Consider the following 17814-nt stretch of genomic DNA (forward strand, 5'->3'; position numbering starts at 1 on the left):
ACAAGTCAACGCGTGGCCACTTCGCCCCCCTCGGGGATCGGGACGTCACGAGCAATGAAGTCATAGTAACGTCTTCTTGGAGGAAGTGGGAGAGACTTTCGTCACAGACACGATTCCTCGCCTGTGCGCGCGCTTCTTGTGACTCCTACAAACGGACACAAGCTAAGTTAACCAAACGTGGCTTTTTATCATTTTACATAAGTCTTCATTGCACTTTTGAAGGAATGGCTGGACCATGTGTCACTAAACACAGACAAATATAGACAAAACGTTCCCGTGAGGTGCTGAGAAAGCAGCATGCGACGCCAAACTAAAACAAACTGTATCGTCATACTCAAGTGACACATTGGTTCGCCTTCGGGTTCTCAGCGAGTGGATCTGCTGGGATTAAGATTGCGGTTGCAATCTGCCTGCCTCAGCCTGTGTGGAGGTGTTACTCCATCACGCCACTTCCACCTTTCACACTTCGGTCGCAGAGCGGGATCGGAGAAACATAAGCCTGTCTCAGCAACACACAACCGATGCTGTTGTTTGTTTGCACTCGTGGGGGTGTGGAGTATTACAGCTTCTTTATGTGCACGCCGGCTCTTTGGCAGCGATGGTCCAAATGTAAAGACGTCTGACTTGTTATTGAATACGAGATGCACATAAGGAGGTTTTATTTCAAACTATACGACAGCTGAACTTTTGATTAGCGGGACTAACTCAGGTGTACTTCTTGCACTTGAAACTCTAAATAATCTATTTTATTATTACGACTAACACACCTGTGTAGCAGCGGGGTAAATACTGCATCGCTGTCCTCAAACTCAATCAAAGAATGCTGTGGCAATTCCGCCCTAATTCCAATTATCTTATTCATTGTTTTGGCGGTATTCATCATCCCCTCTCTGTAATTTGGATCCCGCCGAGTCATCCATCACACCGACATTGTACAGAGATGACACCTTATTGATTTCACGGGGCACGCCTGGGCGAAACCGCATCAATCTCCAGGAGACAGCCACTGCAATAATTGCTTGTCTAATGGCTATTCTGTTTGACCATCGCGCTGACCAATTAGAAACCCGCGTGACGCCACGCGACTGTGAAGATTCTCAATGAGGCTTTTACGATCAAATGAAACGGGGGATAATGACCGACCCGCTCTCAATAACACATAAGAGCAAATATGACGAGCTTTCGTTTTCTCAACTTTTCTGGTGCTTTTGTCTGTCTCTCTCGTGCGCCGTGTTGGTCTTTTGAGAGCTCCCCATCGCTTGTCCTTCCTTCTGGCTCTGTTCATGGAGCCTGGGAGTTGCATTGAGCTCAGGGTAAGCAGGGGGATTTCTGCTTCTCTGCTCTACTTGGCACGGGCCAGCGACACGGCCTGATGTCAGACAGATCACAGCCAGGAAGACTGGCGCTCTTCCCTCGCGCCTGGAAAAAAGAATGTTACTCCGACTGAGACGAGGTCTTTTTTTCTTCGCGGGCCTGGAGGGGGTTTTGCGGTGTTGCTTGCTTCTTTTTTTTCTTTTTTTTCCACACGGAGCTGGGCTCCTGCCACTGGTGACGTAGAGGCAAAGGGACATCATGGCTAACACATTGCACATCGCGGCTCTCGACCCAACCTGGAGCTCCCAGATGACAAGAAACGCACACGTTTCTTGGATGAGGATCGCATCTGTGTGTCAAGTGTTTGTTCTAAATAAGCTTACAACTGCTGGACAGCTACTTGCCCTCCCAGAGGCCAAATGCTTAGCAACTCATTTATCGTAGTTAACTGTAGGATTTGTCCTGAAGTCCCTGATTAGGTTGTCTGAGTTTAATGAGACACATCGGACCCCGCGAGGGGGAAATCGCTGCACATTGATCCAACTCTCATTCAGGCGGAGACGAAGGCCGTGGTGTCAATGAGGTGGTCGCCGCGAGTCAATTAAGGACATTAACTTTATGTGTTCCAGAAAAGGAAGTCAACGTACCTCCATTGCGGTCGCTGAATGTGTAAGCGCTAACCTTTCCTGCGCTCGGTTAGACTCGTGGCCTGGTTGGATACCTTATCAGCAGAAAATGGAGAGTCCCGCAGAGCGGAAAGTTAAAAACCCATTTGCGACTACTGACTGAAAAATGTGCTACTTTATATTCCGTCAAATAGAACAGATCCATGATTCCTAAAGCATGGGCAAGCCGCTCTACGGGAAGTGCTGAATTTCTCACCATAACGTTTTTTTCCGTTCTCCTCCTGGCCTGTCACACCATCAATTCAACGGTTTGCTGTTCCTCTGAGGTTTGTTCAAAATTGTCCCGAGCTGTACAAAACTCCCCTCTCCTCCCTGAGAATCTGTCTTTACTGCCCGTGCGTGACTTGGGCTCAGCTCTCATTATGTCTTCATGCCTCTGCGTTTTGTAATTGAAATAATCCCATCACAAGTCGTCAGTACGAGACGCAGGCGAAGAGTTGCACAATTGCTTGTCGTCATTAAAAGAAGTCTGCTTTTGCATTAGCATGCAGAGGACGTTGTTAAGGAGCTTTTTCTTTTGCGGCCATAAGCAGCACTCACTAACAGTCATTAACTGCAATTCATCAAGCCCATCGCAATTAATATACCCCGCATGCCGCAACATTAGCTTTGCTACCATAAAAGCAGAGCAAACAATAGCAATCAGGACCACATGTAAGGAATAATGGAATTTGTTCCGAGGTCGGCGCAGCTGTATTTTCTCAATTAGAACGTCCACAATAGTTTTGTTTGAATAGTAAAGCCATGCCATTTATTCCTGCGTGTGAATATATTCCATTTAGATAAGGCAGCGTGCGCAAATCCCGGTGTTATTTCCCTGTACAAAGACAGACAGACGAGGCGGACAATGTTGAGCAGAGATACAACAGAAACAATATGAAAATTGAATGCAGCGAGAACAGAGGTGGCATTTAGTAGCTGGCATTCAGGATTAGCTTGGAGTGACTCCATTGTCTTCCCGTCTGCGTTGTCTAAATCTACTGACAGGAAAATCTGACTCTTTCCTCTTGCCCTGATGTGTTTTAAGAGTTCACACAGCAGCAGAACAAAGACTCGTACCTCGTGCTCCGTCACACCTGCCGCTCTGCTTTTTTCGCTGAACTCGGTTCTGTGGCACAAGGTGGCATCTTCTCGTTGCCTCTCGGTGCCTCTGAAGCTGACTCCCCCTGTCAGTCGCATGGGTAATGTACTTTAAATGGGAAGCGTGACCCCCACCCAATCTACCCCCCCCCCTTCCCCAGCTCCTCATTAACCTACCACTGATTGACAGGCAATGCGCTGTGGCTGCCATGTGGCTTGTGGAATTACAAATACGGTGCAGGTGGCCGGCCGTTGATCGTTCGGATAACCCGCAGGTGCCGTCGGCTTGGTTTTCACTGTTTGCATCCGTCTTTAATCCGTCTTTCTGCAGACTCGCCGATGCAATGGTCCTCCGTACGATGATGTTTTGTGGCGTGTACCCACGCGAGCATTGGAATGGGTTCTGTTAATACGGATCATTCAAGAATTGCCTCCCAATTTTCCACTTTATGGGAAAGAGTTGGCCTATGTCTGCAGGAAACTTCGCACCCGTTATGACCTATTCTATGAAACTGCGAACCATATGATTTGGCCACCTGGGGAGGCTAAGAAATCTCTCACTGCTGACATGTCAGTTACTCTTTTTGGTCCACTGATGACGAGATTATTACTTAGGTGTGGCTTTTTTGGGTTAGGGTTTGTTCGTTCAATGATGCAAACACATGGGTTCTTTTATACCGGAACTCTCCCAGAGTGTTACAGGCAAGCAGTGACAGACACATGGACAGTTACCCCACTGGACGATCTGTTGTGCGTCCGACCGAGAGCGCAGCCCTAATTGAGACTGGAGAAACACATGATTTTACTTGGCTTTCCCTCCTCTTTGGCCTCGCTTTGATCCGATGATTACTACCAGCTCTTTGGCTCCGCAGAGGACGGGAGTATTGTGTCTCACGCTGACAGCTCCCAAACAAAATACCACCCCCCCTCCCCAGGTTGCTACAGCTGACACTCCCAGCTGGGTTGTCAGTGGTGAGGTCAGTAAAGAGAATCCAGCTGCCTGCTGAGGTTTGTTCCTCTGCTGTTGATTATCACAAGCCAGCCGGCTGCTGGTGTCCTGCAGTGCAATACTGTACTTGCACTTGCCTAATGCGCAAAACATGGACTGTCTCCTTTCTGCTGTTGAGGGTCCTTCCCCGCACGAGTGTTCAGCGGTCTCGGTAAGCGACGAGAAGGGCAGCCATGAGGTTTACCGAAGACCTATTATTCTTCACCATGGAAACAGTAACTGGTCGGATTAATTCATTGACTTAAGCTTAATGGTTGTCACGCGGCGGCGCAAATTGTCTATTGTGAACAGTACAGCAACGTCCTGGCTGGTGGAAAGCAATAATGGTGGAACTGACTACGGGCCTGAGTTTGCTATGATGGGGACCCATGAGTAGGCATAAGGGACCACATGAAGATGGTGTTGCTGTAATTTGTTCACTGTTTTCCTGTCAGCAAAATCTTCCCGTTCTCTTTTTTTTTTGATCAGATCACCATCTGCTCATTACATGGCATTGTCTGCCATGTGCGCGGTAATTACTGTTCCACCATGACACAGAATGCGTCATGGATTGATATTGAGTACTTCTTCACAGGTGCATGCACGAGGTGTGAAAGTGGCTTTTTAGAAAACGTCACAACCGGCCTTCTTTCCTGGATGCCTGCAGCTGCTCAATCCAATTTACACTCCTCTAAAGCGTGGTTCAATTTTAAATCGCATCACATTGTTTATCTTCCATGCAAGTCTGGCTTAAGACACTGTGATTGATTTTCCAGGATGAGGCCCCTCGGGGTCACTTCTGAGCGTCTGTTGTCTTTGTTTATTCTTTCTAGGGGGCTGTTTGCAAGTAACTATACAGAAACCCATTACCTGCAAGATGGAAATGCGGTCACAGGCTCTCACAACTTCACGGTATGTCGACAACCTTTTATTCTTCTGTTTTTTTTTCTTTGATTGTTACAAAAGCTGACACAATTGTTCATCACCCACCCTTACAAATCAACGGTATGTTCGATGTTGGGCTACGTGGAACCTTCTTCTTCTGGTCGGTTTCCGCTTCATCGGGTTCCTCTTGTTCAATGTCGTCAATTGTCCCAACTGCCTCAATGGGGTAATTCGACGTCGCAGTTAGACCCGCTTTTAAACCACCTAGAAGGGGGGTAATCTTGCACATTAACAATCCTGCCTAGGTGACATTTTTGTTCGGACACGGGTCAGAGAACAGAGTCAGCTTTAAAGTCTTTTTTTTTTCATAATGGCTACATTTCAGTCCCAAGCAATGAATTTTAATACTGGGATTCAAAAAAGTATTAAACTGCTGAACTAAGTGCACTGACTGTGAATTATTCAGCACCTCTCATGGCATTCACGAGTTCACTATTATTTTCTCCAACCAGGTTAGGTTTTGGTCTTCTTGTGATATGCTCCAGTGTTCGGATTCGTATTTATCATCTTCATTAAGCTTGTTATTATTTTCACAGCAAATCATGTTCTGCCTTCAAATATAATGGTACTTTAAAAATATCTTGCATAGAGCCATAAATATTCCTTTTATTGAAGGATTTTTTCATTCCTTGGAAACAGCAAGCATATGCAGGGAGAGTGTGTGTAAACTGCACTGACGGAGTATAATGCGGCTCACACTCACTTTGCCTCAAAGCTTTCACCTGCTTGCCTGATTTCCGTGATTCGATCATCTGCAGTTTGGAAAGCAATTAAACGTCTAATTTATGTTCAGATACCCGGAAAGCATAACAATCCTACTCCTGTGAGGCCTGCGTACAAAACGCCTGCCCTACTTATGCTGAAATCCGCTAAAGAGGAGATTCATACAATTCAATAATGGCCGGCCCACGCAGTGATTTCAAAATCTACTTTCCTATTGAGAGTGCTGCAAGAACAGATCGGGCGCATTGTTGGCCGGACCCGGTCAGCTGGTCTGACTCGCTGCTATTCCAAAGGAGAGAGGCGATGCATGGTGGTCAGCTGAGGACGCTTGAGCGGCCTGATGGTACAAACGGTGGTAAAGATGCACCTGGTTGTCTCCATTAGGATTAACGGATCCATTGACGTCTTTGGAACGTTTCAGGAGAGTGGAAATTGACGTCACTATCCCCCAAAGCCAGAGAGCACGCTTATCGAGCAGGAAACAGTCATTCATTTCTTAATAATTTAAATGTCTTTATGCAAATGCTAGAGATGACAATTACACTTATTTCAGGTGAATTGCAATTATAACTCTGAAAAAAGTCTGTAGCCTAGAAACCTGGAGGATGACACGGCACTTAAATATACTAAATGGGTTTAATTCTTTCAGAAAATATAATTGTGTGCAATTTAAATTTGCAATTCAAATTTTGATTTTAATACAGGAAACCAGTGAGTTATTCATTCCAATCTTTCTTTTGCATACTTGTTTTTGCTCGTTTATAGCAGATGCGTTTTTAATGCAAATAATCAATGGAGTAATTGGAAGGATACTTCATTACTAAAACAGTAGATAGCTGTAGCCTTACTTTCAATTCGTTCTGGATGGAGTGGGTTAAAACTTGAATTTTACAGAACAAAGGATCTCAGCCGGTGACCTTTCAACCTCCATCCCTCCTCTCATGAGCGCAGCCAGCTCTTCATGGGAGCGCCTTCTGCACTGGAAACGGCCGGATCTTTTGAGACGGATCCCTCGATAATTTATTTGTCATGCCGGCTGGAGGAGACGCAGAGATCAGGGCGAAGGGACGCGGTGGGTTCAGTTGTGAGTCAGCCCTCCCCCGGTTCCCTCTGTGCGTTCCACGTACTCTCGCTTTCTCTCTTACCATCACACGATGTACAATGAGCGAGTACCACGGGCCGTAACAAAAGCCATCTATTGGGAATATATATCATTAGCATGGATATTAAGAGTTAAGAAACGCATAAACAATGTGATCTTCACACCCGGCGTTGCCTCCCACAATAATCTTGTTATTGGTTGTTAATCTTTCTTATGCCAGATATGAAGACGTAAGCACTTTCCTCTCACATTTATTTCTGCGGGAAACCTTAGAAACAAAGTCTATTCATATCTCCTATGGCGATGCATCACCGTCATGATCTCATCAAAGAAACATGAGGTGGTAGCATTAACTCAGCGCACTAAATCCAGCGCCGCTCTTCTTCGCTGCACTAAAACTTCCTTTCTTTGTACCTTTTTTACCTCGCCATAATGGATAGTTCCTCCTCCAGTACACCTCAAGGAGGAGATATGGAGAGTGGCCAGACAGAGAAGGCTCCTTGAAAGTTCCCCCGGAATAAGTTGCTGTGTTTCGGGCAATAGGCACTTAAATGCTACAGTTTTAAGTGCCATATAGATTGTAAACCTTGTTTTCCAGTTCAGTTAAATGTAAACAATATCCTATTTTAAGGAAAGGATTTCCATTGTGGCCACAAATTGTTAAAATGTCCACACAAATCTTACATCAAATACTTTATTGACTCTGGAACAAAATGAGCAGGTGATTTTTAACTCCAGATGTAATATGACTAATAGAATTTTCATTTTTTGCTATTAATATTAATTTAGTTCTTTGCATGATTTGTGTGGCCATTTGGGAGCAGCAGACATATGTGCTCACTGTAGAGCTGCATAAATGGGAAATAAGTGACTAATTACACATGCAGCAGACATGGAGTCACATTAGCACTTCTTTTACGTCCTGTTAGGTCTGCTGCTAAATGATCCTCCATGTTTACCAGATAGTCAGTGCTAGATCCAGATTAGAGAGAATGCTGCCTTGGTAGGTAAGCCTGATCTATAAACCTTATCTATGGATGCTGTTCAAGCCCCTTTAACACCAGAAACTTGCTGAATGTCGGTGAACGTGCAAAATCAGCAGCCTCTCGATGTTGAAGTAACCGGCCATTTAAATTTACTGCCAGCACTCTATATTTAGAGGCCGTCAAAGAGGGGCGGAAAACTCACATTTCCCTTTTTCTCCGGAACAGGCAGAGTGGTTGGGTAGACCTCACCTGAGCTAGACCGTCTAACTATAGCACAAGGGCTGTTTTCACTCTAAACCAGACGCTTCCTCTTGCTGCCGCGCCCGGTTCAATAAACATTGGCTTAATTCGCTTTCGTTGCCGAAATCCTGCAGCCCCGACAGGTGGTCCTACGAGGCCGGGAACCCTTTTGAATGCAGCGGCACGCACGTCGAACTCCGCCGTCGTCAAGCTGTGGCGGAGATGATGGTGACGATGGTGGCTGCTGTTGACACCCCCCCACTCCCCCCTGTTGCTGAACTGTCTTTATCTTTAAATACTGAAGTATTTTTCGTCTGCGCTCACACAGGCAAACTGCTACTACCACGGCGAGGTGGAGGGTCGTGTCAACTCGGACGTCAGCCTCAGTACATGTGCTGGTGTCAAGTAAGTGCATCAGACAGACACCTGCCATAGCTGCTACCACAAGCGAGTTTGGTTCATGTTAATGTGGCTCAAGTGTTAGTGCTGGTTTACAACCTCCCTGATGGTCGAAAAATGGTCATCAAAGCTGTGGAAGTCAGATCCAGGTTGCATTAAGCAAGAATCACAAATTGTGATTTGACGCCAAATGTAAGTCCCAAGTGTGCAACGGTTTGAGGAACGGCCTGTCGAGTGACCTCAGTAAGTAAGGAATTCAGCTACATTGATACGTTGAGACGACACCCAGTAGATGCTGTTGAGAAGCCGTAAACTTGACTTATTATAAGGCTTCACCCGGGTATGGAATTTGAGTGTTTGCAGATGTCTAACAGGAGTAATGACTGCGCTGACATCTTTGGACACAATCAGCAATGTTTTCACAAACAACCCGTTGCCCTTGGTACTTAATATTTTTAGATTTCATTTCGCCTGCGACCTGTCTGCACCTTAACAAGTGGTGCATCGAACTCTCTTTGACAGACAGCTACACGTTGGCCGGCTCGCCGAGACAATTTGTTCTCCGTTCGAGTTGGCAGTGTGCTCAGGCTTTTGGGGAGGGGGTTAGCGGGAGTTCACGTGGTTGTGAACATTGTGCAAGGTTTGTGAGAATCTGACAGTTCACCCAGACTCGCTTTAAAGAAAAATGTGCAAAAAGAGAGAAAAGAATGGGAAAACGAAGAGATGCTGCACTTATTATAATGGCGCATTGTCTTTTGTGGTTATGTTAGAATGTCACACATAAGTCAGGCCCCTTTCTGTTACAGCTAGGTCAGATTCATATTGTGTATTCGCTGCTTATCTAACTGCTTATCTGTTTTTCTGTGCAATTCCTGTATTTAGATTCAGAGGAAATGAATCGAATACGGTGTGATGGTCTTCTCCACCCTGTCCTCTCTCTGTGCAGGGGTTTCATAACTCTCGAAGGCAAATCCTACGTCCTGGAACCATCTGCTGATCACTCCGATGAGACTCACTGGATCTACACAGCTGAACACCTCAATTTCGCCTCTGGCACCTGTGGCCATGATTTCAACATATCCTACCCCACTGATGCTGCAGCCAGCAGTCCCTTCAGGGCTTTCAGCACAAGGGTAAGTGTCAGGAAACTGTCAGCATTTCCACTGTCTGTGCTCGTGGTGGGATGGGGAAGAAAGTATATATCTTCGCGATTTCCTTCTTCTTCTTTTTCAAGTATTGTTTTGCGATGTACGCTTAAATTGCTAGAGAGATGGAACGACACGCAGCAAAGGATCCCGCCCGTGTCTGTCTTTCGTAAACGCATCGAACACAGCTTACTTGTCGAAATACATTTATATATATTTATTTGTAATACCTGGAAGTGCTTAAAGAACATTTCCTTCAAGCACTTTCAAGTATTACAAATATATATATATATATATATATAAACACATTTGAAAAGCCTTTACTTTAAGAGAGACTTCAGCAGCTCGTGTCAACTGGTTGACAAATGCACAAATGTAGTCTGAAAGCATTCTGATTAACTCAACTATTATATAACCTGATTATTAAACATTTTTCATCACTAAATCTTACCGTTGTCATGGTGATTGTGTTAGCTCCAAGCACAACTGTGCCTATGTACAGTTGTGTCGTAAGGATGACCACTACATTTGTCTAGTGATATTATGACATTGTATTAGGTCATTATTTATGATTCCCTAAGCTACATTTCGCTTTATTGTTATTTCTCAACAAAAATGTATGTATATATATATATGCATAATTGCTTTACTAACATTATTGCATTATATCACAATCTGTTAAATGATTACTAAAGGACTTTTTTTTTCTTTTCGATGCAGTTTCTTGCTTTTAAAACCAAAGCAGCTCTTGATTCTGCTTTTCTTTGTGTTAAAGACTGAAAGGTTTGAGATGGTGTTTTAATCCTGCTGTGCTCCGAAAAAGATGTGAAGCAGAGAATCTCCCATCTACCTGCTGCAGTTGAAAAAGCTCTATCTTTTTGTAGCTTTTACTTGGATTCCCACTGCGCTGAAAATAGTCCTCACCTTCAGCCTTTTTTAAAAAGCTAGTTTGAATGTATTGGTAAGTGGCCTGTTTTGTTTGAGGAGCTACAACTTGTAGAATTGTTCACTTATTTCTTCCATCCTATCAAACGGTCTCTATTAGTGATGTGGCGAGTGTGCCGGGCTTAATCAACGCCTTTGCAGAGTGCATTGGCCGATGAAGTGTCCCCATTTGCTCAGAAAGCGGCATCAGACGCCAGGATTCCTGCCTTCCGCGGGACCTGTCCGTCAAGAATTAAACAGATTGCCTTTTAGAAACCCCACCCTGTCCCACAGCCTGCACCCAGCCCCTTTCCAACCCACCGAGCTCAGGGATAAATCATGAGGGCCGCGGTGACGGGGGAGTCTCTATCTTCAGAGGGAACGAGGCTCTAAAGATGACGAGGGCCGATAAGTGGAGAACACAGGCCGATGGCTATCTGACTCGTGAAGGATGTGCAGGAGTGGAGGAACACGGCTGATTTATCCGGTCAACACAAAGAGACACGCAGATAGTTGGTGTAAGAGATGAAAACAGACGCCCAAGGAGGCTGAACACGTATGCCAAAACGATGACGCGGGACTTTCCATTCCCTTAAAACTCTTTTGAATGTAGTAATTGTTTGATCATTTCATTAAGGATATATTGAGATTGCGTGTGTTCTGGGGACGCAGAGCAAACACGGCTGTGCTGGCTAAAACATCGTGCCCTTTCACAGCATTCATTTTTAGTTATTCATGCAGTCATTTGGGGGATTTTCTGATGTTTAACTGCAATTTTATATCCGGCCCTGTTGACGATTATAGCTTTGGCTTCAATGGAAGGCTTTGTCTTCAGTGTTAAGAGGGCTCCAAAGATTCAGCACTAGTGACTTAATCCCTAAGCAGCAGAAGAAAAGGGGGGGCAGGAGGGAAGGGGGGGGGGTCACTAAGATAACAATAGAAAGAATAAAATATTTAGCAGTGTCAAAAGGATGTTATAATTCTTATTCATAAGATGTACACATTATTCCTGCAGGTGATTAACAGCATGAAAACAGCAGTTTTCCTAAAAGTCTCCAGGAGAGCTCGAGGTCTGGTTAGTAGAGAACGTCCACTAAGCAGTGGAAAACACAACGTCTGGTTTCCTTCACTTGGTGGCTTACGGGCAAGCTCACCTCAACACAGGGGCCCCCGAGGGTCCTGCTGCTGCTGCTGCTTCGATAAGCGGCGGTCTGCCCCGCTCCGGGGGTCCAAAGATAAGGCTGCGAGTTGGCAGAGCGCCTCTGGATGACGACGGCTCAATGGCGTAGAGACGTGCGGGGAAGATGTGACGGCCGGCTGGGAGGAAGTGCGGTTCGTCTTCAGCGGGTTCCATGTGCATTTAAAAGTGCACTTTTGATACATACGAATCGCGAGCCAGCTCCGTTTGCTTCGTGAGGACCATGAAGCGATGTGCTCAAAAGTTCCAGTAAGCTGGTCTTAAATTCTCTTCACCGAGTTCTAAAAGAACGCTGGCCTCTTTTTTTTCCGGCTTCATTCGATGTAAGACAGGAGCGGAGGGGAGATGAGGGAGAATATTAGTGTTATTGTTGGACATATTTGATGATATTTTAACAGTTTCTCATGTACAATGACTGAAGTGGATGCAGCGACCGACGTTTTCGATTCACCGGTGGCAGTCGGAATTCAATAGCGACAAAGAAAAAAAGTGTTAATTCACCATCTATACCTCCGAATCATCGGATTCCGTTCACGACGTGGGAGGCTCCTCTTTGCTGAGTTGATTGAACATTGTTCTCGTGTGTGTCTGCCTCCCTTCCGGTGGCCTCCCAGAGACTTGATAATCACCGCAGGCCGCAGCGAGAGCACACTTGCCCATCATTGCTTATCTATGGAGGAGGCAGATAAGAGCAGGATCCAGAGAGGATCCAGGCTGCCAGGCCAGCACGGATAAAGAGGCTCAGGTTGAAAGTGGGCCATAGCGGGAAGGCAGAACACTTAGCCGGCAGGATAGTCTAGTATCTGTGTGTGTGTGTGTGTGTGTGTGTGTGTGCGTGCAGGTGAGACGGACAATCGCTCATGTGGTGTAGTGAGTGGCTTCCCACACACACCCACACACACACACACACACACACACACACACACACAGGGGGGGGGTGTTTGTGTGTTTTTGGAAGAGCTCCAAAAACACTTCATACATCTCCATGCCTCTTTTTTTAAACTCTTTAATCTATACCTTGTTAAAATTGTTTCCAGTTGTTGTGTTGTAGGCCGCCCATCTGTCAATTGGTTAAGACCTTCGTTTACTCTTCCAGTATCCCGTCTGTGAAAATACAAAACATTCTGCTGGGTTCTTTGCATGTGGTGCTACTTAACGAATGTGAGGCTGCAAACACTCTTCGATACGTTTCGTTCACTGCGTATGAAAAAAAAAAAAGCACTGTACTTGTGGTCTAGCTTTCCAAGTGTGGAACAATCTTTGACCGCGCCACAATATAGGAACTCCTTATTAAAGCTCTTTATAGAGTGTGCTTCTTTTTGGACGCAGGCTCACTCGCCCATACACCACTTTGTGTGCTGTGCAGTTGTCACATAAATCCACTTTGGGCATGTCCCGTGCTCTTTGAATATTGGAAATAAAGTGGAGGGTAGTGGTCCACACTGCGCTCTGCCAACAGTGCAGGCAGCATTGTTCAAAAACTGTGATTTATTAGTTAATATCCTGCAAGAGTGTTTAGCGCAGATACGTGTGACCTTAGCAGCTCTCGGCGGGTCAGATTTGAAGTGCAGCCAACGGCTTTGTTCTGATGCCGCTTCTGCTGCCTTTTGTGTGGAATGAAAGTTCAGGTAAAAAGGGGAGACCGAGTGGCAAAAGCTACTAAAAGCAGGCTGCACTTTCCAGCAAGCTGCCGTTAAGTGTTCCCTCCCAATGTCCTTGTTCTTCTCGCTCTCAACCCTCACCTCTCCCTCCTCCTCCTCCTCCTCATTTCTCTTCATCTGTTGGTTTATCACATTTTCATTACCACCTTCTATTTCCTCACGCATCCGCCGCCTCTTATTGCCCTGTCACCACCCTTCTCCCCCGCCCCTCGCAGCATAAACGCCACGTCCAGACTACGACCAAGTACGTGGAGCTGATCATTGTGGCTGACAACAGAGAGGTAAGCGGAGGTCAAAGGTCACGCGCATGGCTGCCCCTCTTTCCATCGGGTTGCTCAACTCTTTTTCTCCCCTTGCTTTTGTTTTCCCGCCGGCTGCCGTGGTTCAGTTTCAGAAGCAAGGCAAGGACATGGAGAAGGTCAAGCAGCGACTGGCTGAGATCGCCAATTACGTGGACAAGGTAACAATCAAATCAACAGAGGGGACGCGGCGTGGGGGGGCGTCTGACTTATCAGAGGTCGCATCGAGCTTCCGGAGAATTAATCGACTCGCTGATTGGGTTATGAATGGAAGGCCAATTCCACAACTCGAGTGATGTTGGGAGGAGAACAGAAGCTGCCCAAACATTATTTATTCATACGGAAAGTCATATGTTGATTCAAGTTTAAGGATATGTCGAGAGCCCCCCATCATTATTTAGCGAGTATGTGAGTAGTATTTCTGTTTCAGAGGACCAGTGTGAAGGATTCTGGCCGATGGATTGGCAGACATGGAATATAATCTTCATTATTATCTTTTGATTTGTGCATAACCACTTGAATCTGCACATTTCTTGTGTTTCAATGGCCCTTCAGGTTTTAACAACATAGTTCTCAGACACTCTTGGAAAGGGTCAAATGAGCGCAGGTGTATTACGATCTAGTACTCACTGCTCCTTTAATAAGCAATGTATAAAGAACAGAATCTGTAAGAGAGACGGATGATACGCCCTTAATCTGAACACACGTCTCGCTCCCCTTCTCTCTCAGTTCTACCGGGCTCTGAATATCCGCGTTGCCCTGGTGGGACTGGAGGTATGGAGCGATGTGGACAAGTGTCCCATCACCCAGGACCCCTTCACCACCCTGCATGAGTTCCTGGACTGGAGGAAGGTCAAGCTCCTGCCCACGAAGCCTCACGACAACGCCCAGCTAATCAGGTCGGTCTGCTTCTGCAGCATCCATAGCAAAAGTTTTTATTTGGAATTCCTGATTTTATTGAAAATTGTTTGTCTTTGGTAGTGTTTCCTGTGCTTTTATGAGGTGGAAGTCTAACTCGGCGGATTTCGACTGGGTGTTTTTACAGTCTGTCCACGGCCGTGTATCACCATTCTCCCTGCCTTCTTCTATCTATTTTGCAAGGGCAGGGAAATTGGGACTGGTTTAAATAAATACAGCCAAGTCCTTTCCTCTGCACCGATGTGATAATGTCTGGAGCCGGGCCTTTCCTCGGTGCTGACGCAGCGCAGATTGGTCCTGCTATGCAAGACTAATGATGCGGTGACCCTCTGTTTTGCTCTCTGTAGTGGGGTCTATTTCCAGGGCACCACCATTGGTATGGCCCCCATCATGAGCATGTGCACGGCCGAGCAGTCGGGAGGAATCGTCATGGTATGTTTAACGTAGACCTGTGTCCCACAGAATGTAGGTACGGGTGCTCAAATGTCTTTAATCCGAATACATATTTAAGACGGGGCTTATTTTATCATTTCCCGCATGCCGCCCCTCGTTCTTTGCCTGACTCTCCCCCCTCCCTCCTGTCTGACATAATACTCTCATATTTCTCCCCTCAGCTTCTTGTGCACGAGTTGAGCTGAGGACTCCAGAGTTGATATTAAGTTGCATTAACTTCAGGGCACACATATCATTGAGTTGTTTTTTTTCCAGGAAGGCCCAGCTTGTGTGACTAGTACCCTTCACTTAGTGCTGACAAATCAGAGTGTGTATGGAATACGCGAGTGGAAACCATTGCTTCCTAAAGAGGTGCAAGAAATGAGAGGATTTAAGGGGATTTAAGGGTGCAGCATGTATGATCACCCCGTAACAAGCTGCAACCCTATACTATGACCTCCAGTCATGTCACATTAGGGCAAGTCATGCTATTATTGCATACTCGATGTCCCTGACTGGCTGTTGGTGTTGTTGCCTGGCCGGCTGGTGGTCGGGTTTACAGCTATAGTCCCCAGATGGTTCTTCACTCTCGTCATCCCAGATGGTAAAGTCGCGACTCGGCCGTTATGACAGAGCTCTACATGTGTACCTACATCATGTCGGAGACATGAATGATTAACCTTCAACCGCAGACTCTTCTGCTGGGCAAATGGCGAGCCCGTCCTCTCGGTTGTCTCCCTCCGTTTACCAAGTACCTTGGAGCTCATTAGCGAACCTCTCCCGTGGTCTCATTGTTATGTTTCTAGGCAGTAAAATCTTTACCATCCATCCTCAAAGCATCTGGTAAATCTACCAGACCCAAACGCTACATTCATTTCAACGATTCGGCGATCCAGAACGCAGACGGCGGTCCGCAGCGAGCATTTCACCCTCCTCAATCAGCGGAGAGGGGCCTTTTGGTTCCAGGAAACAGAATACGAGGGTTTTTCTTCGCCTCAATCGGGGGGGGGGCGCGCAGCTGCGAGCGCAGACGGTCGATGGCGGTTGCTCTCAAAAAAGCCCCCAGCAGAGCACTTCATCAGTCTGAGACTGGACTCGCACAGCACCGCCGAATAATGCTCCAGAGGCACGGTGCTCTGACGCACGGCTCCGCACCCACAAAGAGCCGGTAGCCGCCGCCGCTACATTATTTATCCTGCCTCACCGTGTTCATGTTTTACACACCTCGCAGGAAACACTGGCACCTCAGCCGACACGGCTCACCCGCTCTGTCACCGTAGCTTCATCTCCACCGCGCGTCCTCTGGCACTGTCTGTTTTTAATTTCTGTTATCTCTGCCGGGGCTGTGCGATTCTCACGCCGTCCTCAGAGAGTTTTTCTCAGTCTTTAAAACCGTTTGGCTGTTTTTTCTCTGAGGAGGGTCAAGGTGTTTGTGTGTGTGTGGAGGAGGCAGCACATCTGGCTGTTTCAGAGTTTGCAAAGTTTCAAATCTCGTTGCCACAACGTCAAGCAGAGGAAACGCTCTAATAAGCACAGATCCAACAGCATTGTTTGTTTAATCCTGGCAATATGCAATTATAGTCACTAGTTTGGGGTAATGTTTCCAATGGGTCCTGCTGGGAATAACAATTTGGCGAGCATGACATGTTTAATTATTTGTTATTTCCCTCCAAATATTTAATCAGAAACGTATTATTTTAATTAGCTACATTGGAACGGAACACATTGAATTGTGAAACGATGCTCGTGATATTATGTCCATCTTTAGACTCGATAAATCAGATGCATGAAATAGTAAGAGGCGTTGGGAAAATTCCGCTCCTGTATCATTGATGCATGTTTTTCTTTGCAGGACCATTCAGACAACCCCATAGGGGCCGCGGTCACTCTGGCCCACGAACTCGGACACAACTTTGGGATGAACCACGACACCCCAGAGAGGGGGTGTGGCTGCAGGGTGACCGTGGATCGGGGAGGCTGCATCATGACTCCCTCTACGGGGTAAGTCGCTGCTTCTATCCTGACAATTAAATGTAAATAGATCTTCACGATAGGTCGTGTGTCGTTCCAAAAAACCCAGATTGTGATCATATTTAAAATAGCATTCCACTTGCTGCCCATTTATAATTAATTGTCAACACAACAGTAAACAAATAATGCTGTTGGGCTGTTGGGTTTATGGCAGATTCAACAGCTGTGCTGATGCCCCCGAAGCAACGTGACTCTTTGTCAAAGGAAAGACAACGGTTCACTGGCAGGGTATGAACACATGAGCACAGTTTTATTTACCCAGACACATCTAAGAACACGTTAAGATAGAGATATATTTGTTGTATAGTAGTTGTGGATGTAATATTCAATATCTTGTGGCAAGCCGAGCAGATGGATAGGGATGTTTTTGGTGGAATCATCGGGTATCAGTTCCAGCTCAAGGTCTAGTGGAATGGGGGAAGTATATTTATATTTAACCCTGATTGAGGGTGTTCCTGGCCAAGGACTTTATCCTAAAATTGGCAATAAGATCAACATAAAAGAGCAAGTAATGCTTCTTTCTTTCTATTTCTTCTGGCTCCCTCCCTTTTTCCTTATGCATAGCCAGTTAGAGTTTTTTCCATTCTTTGACATACATGCAACTTTAATGTTGAAAAATCTCTCTGCAAGTTCTAATAAATAGTTTAGTACCTCTGGAAACTGGGGAAACTCACCTCTCCCTTAAAATATCTCGATCTGAAGTCCAACGTAGAAGTGACAACTTCCTCAAAATGTGAATCAAA

At 46.0% G+C, this 17814-nt stretch overlaps 1 protein-coding gene across 4 annotated transcripts in view; it reads left to right on the top strand.

The window, feature by feature from the left end:
* adam12a (ADAM metallopeptidase domain 12a) overlaps nucleotides 1-17814 on the top strand; it is a 57226-nt gene that overhangs the window by 23231 nt on the left and 16181 nt on the right. For all 4 annotated transcript variants that reach the window (XR_005712326.2, XM_078103384.1, XM_040177595.2 and 1 more), the window contains exons 4-11: nucleotides 4902-4980; nucleotides 8393-8469; nucleotides 9410-9596; nucleotides 13607-13672; nucleotides 13780-13851; nucleotides 14420-14589; nucleotides 14956-15040; nucleotides 16893-17041. Coding sequence is in view for 3 of the 4 variants with exons in the window: in XM_078103384.1 (XP_077959510.1) it covers nucleotides 4902-4980; nucleotides 8393-8469; nucleotides 9410-9596; nucleotides 13607-13672; nucleotides 13780-13851; nucleotides 14420-14589; nucleotides 14956-15040; nucleotides 16893-17041 (885 nt within the window). In the remaining variant the exon portion in view is untranslated. The remainder of the gene's footprint in view (nucleotides 1-4901; nucleotides 4981-8392; nucleotides 8470-9409; nucleotides 9597-13606; nucleotides 13673-13779; nucleotides 13852-14419; nucleotides 14590-14955; nucleotides 15041-16892; nucleotides 17042-17814) is intronic.

This window comes from Gasterosteus aculeatus, chromosome 5, assembly GCF_964276395.1.
Source record: "Gasterosteus aculeatus chromosome 5, fGasAcu3.hap1.1, whole genome shotgun sequence".
NCBI classification, from domain to species: domain Eukaryota; kingdom Metazoa; phylum Chordata; class Actinopteri; order Perciformes; family Gasterosteidae; genus Gasterosteus; species Gasterosteus aculeatus.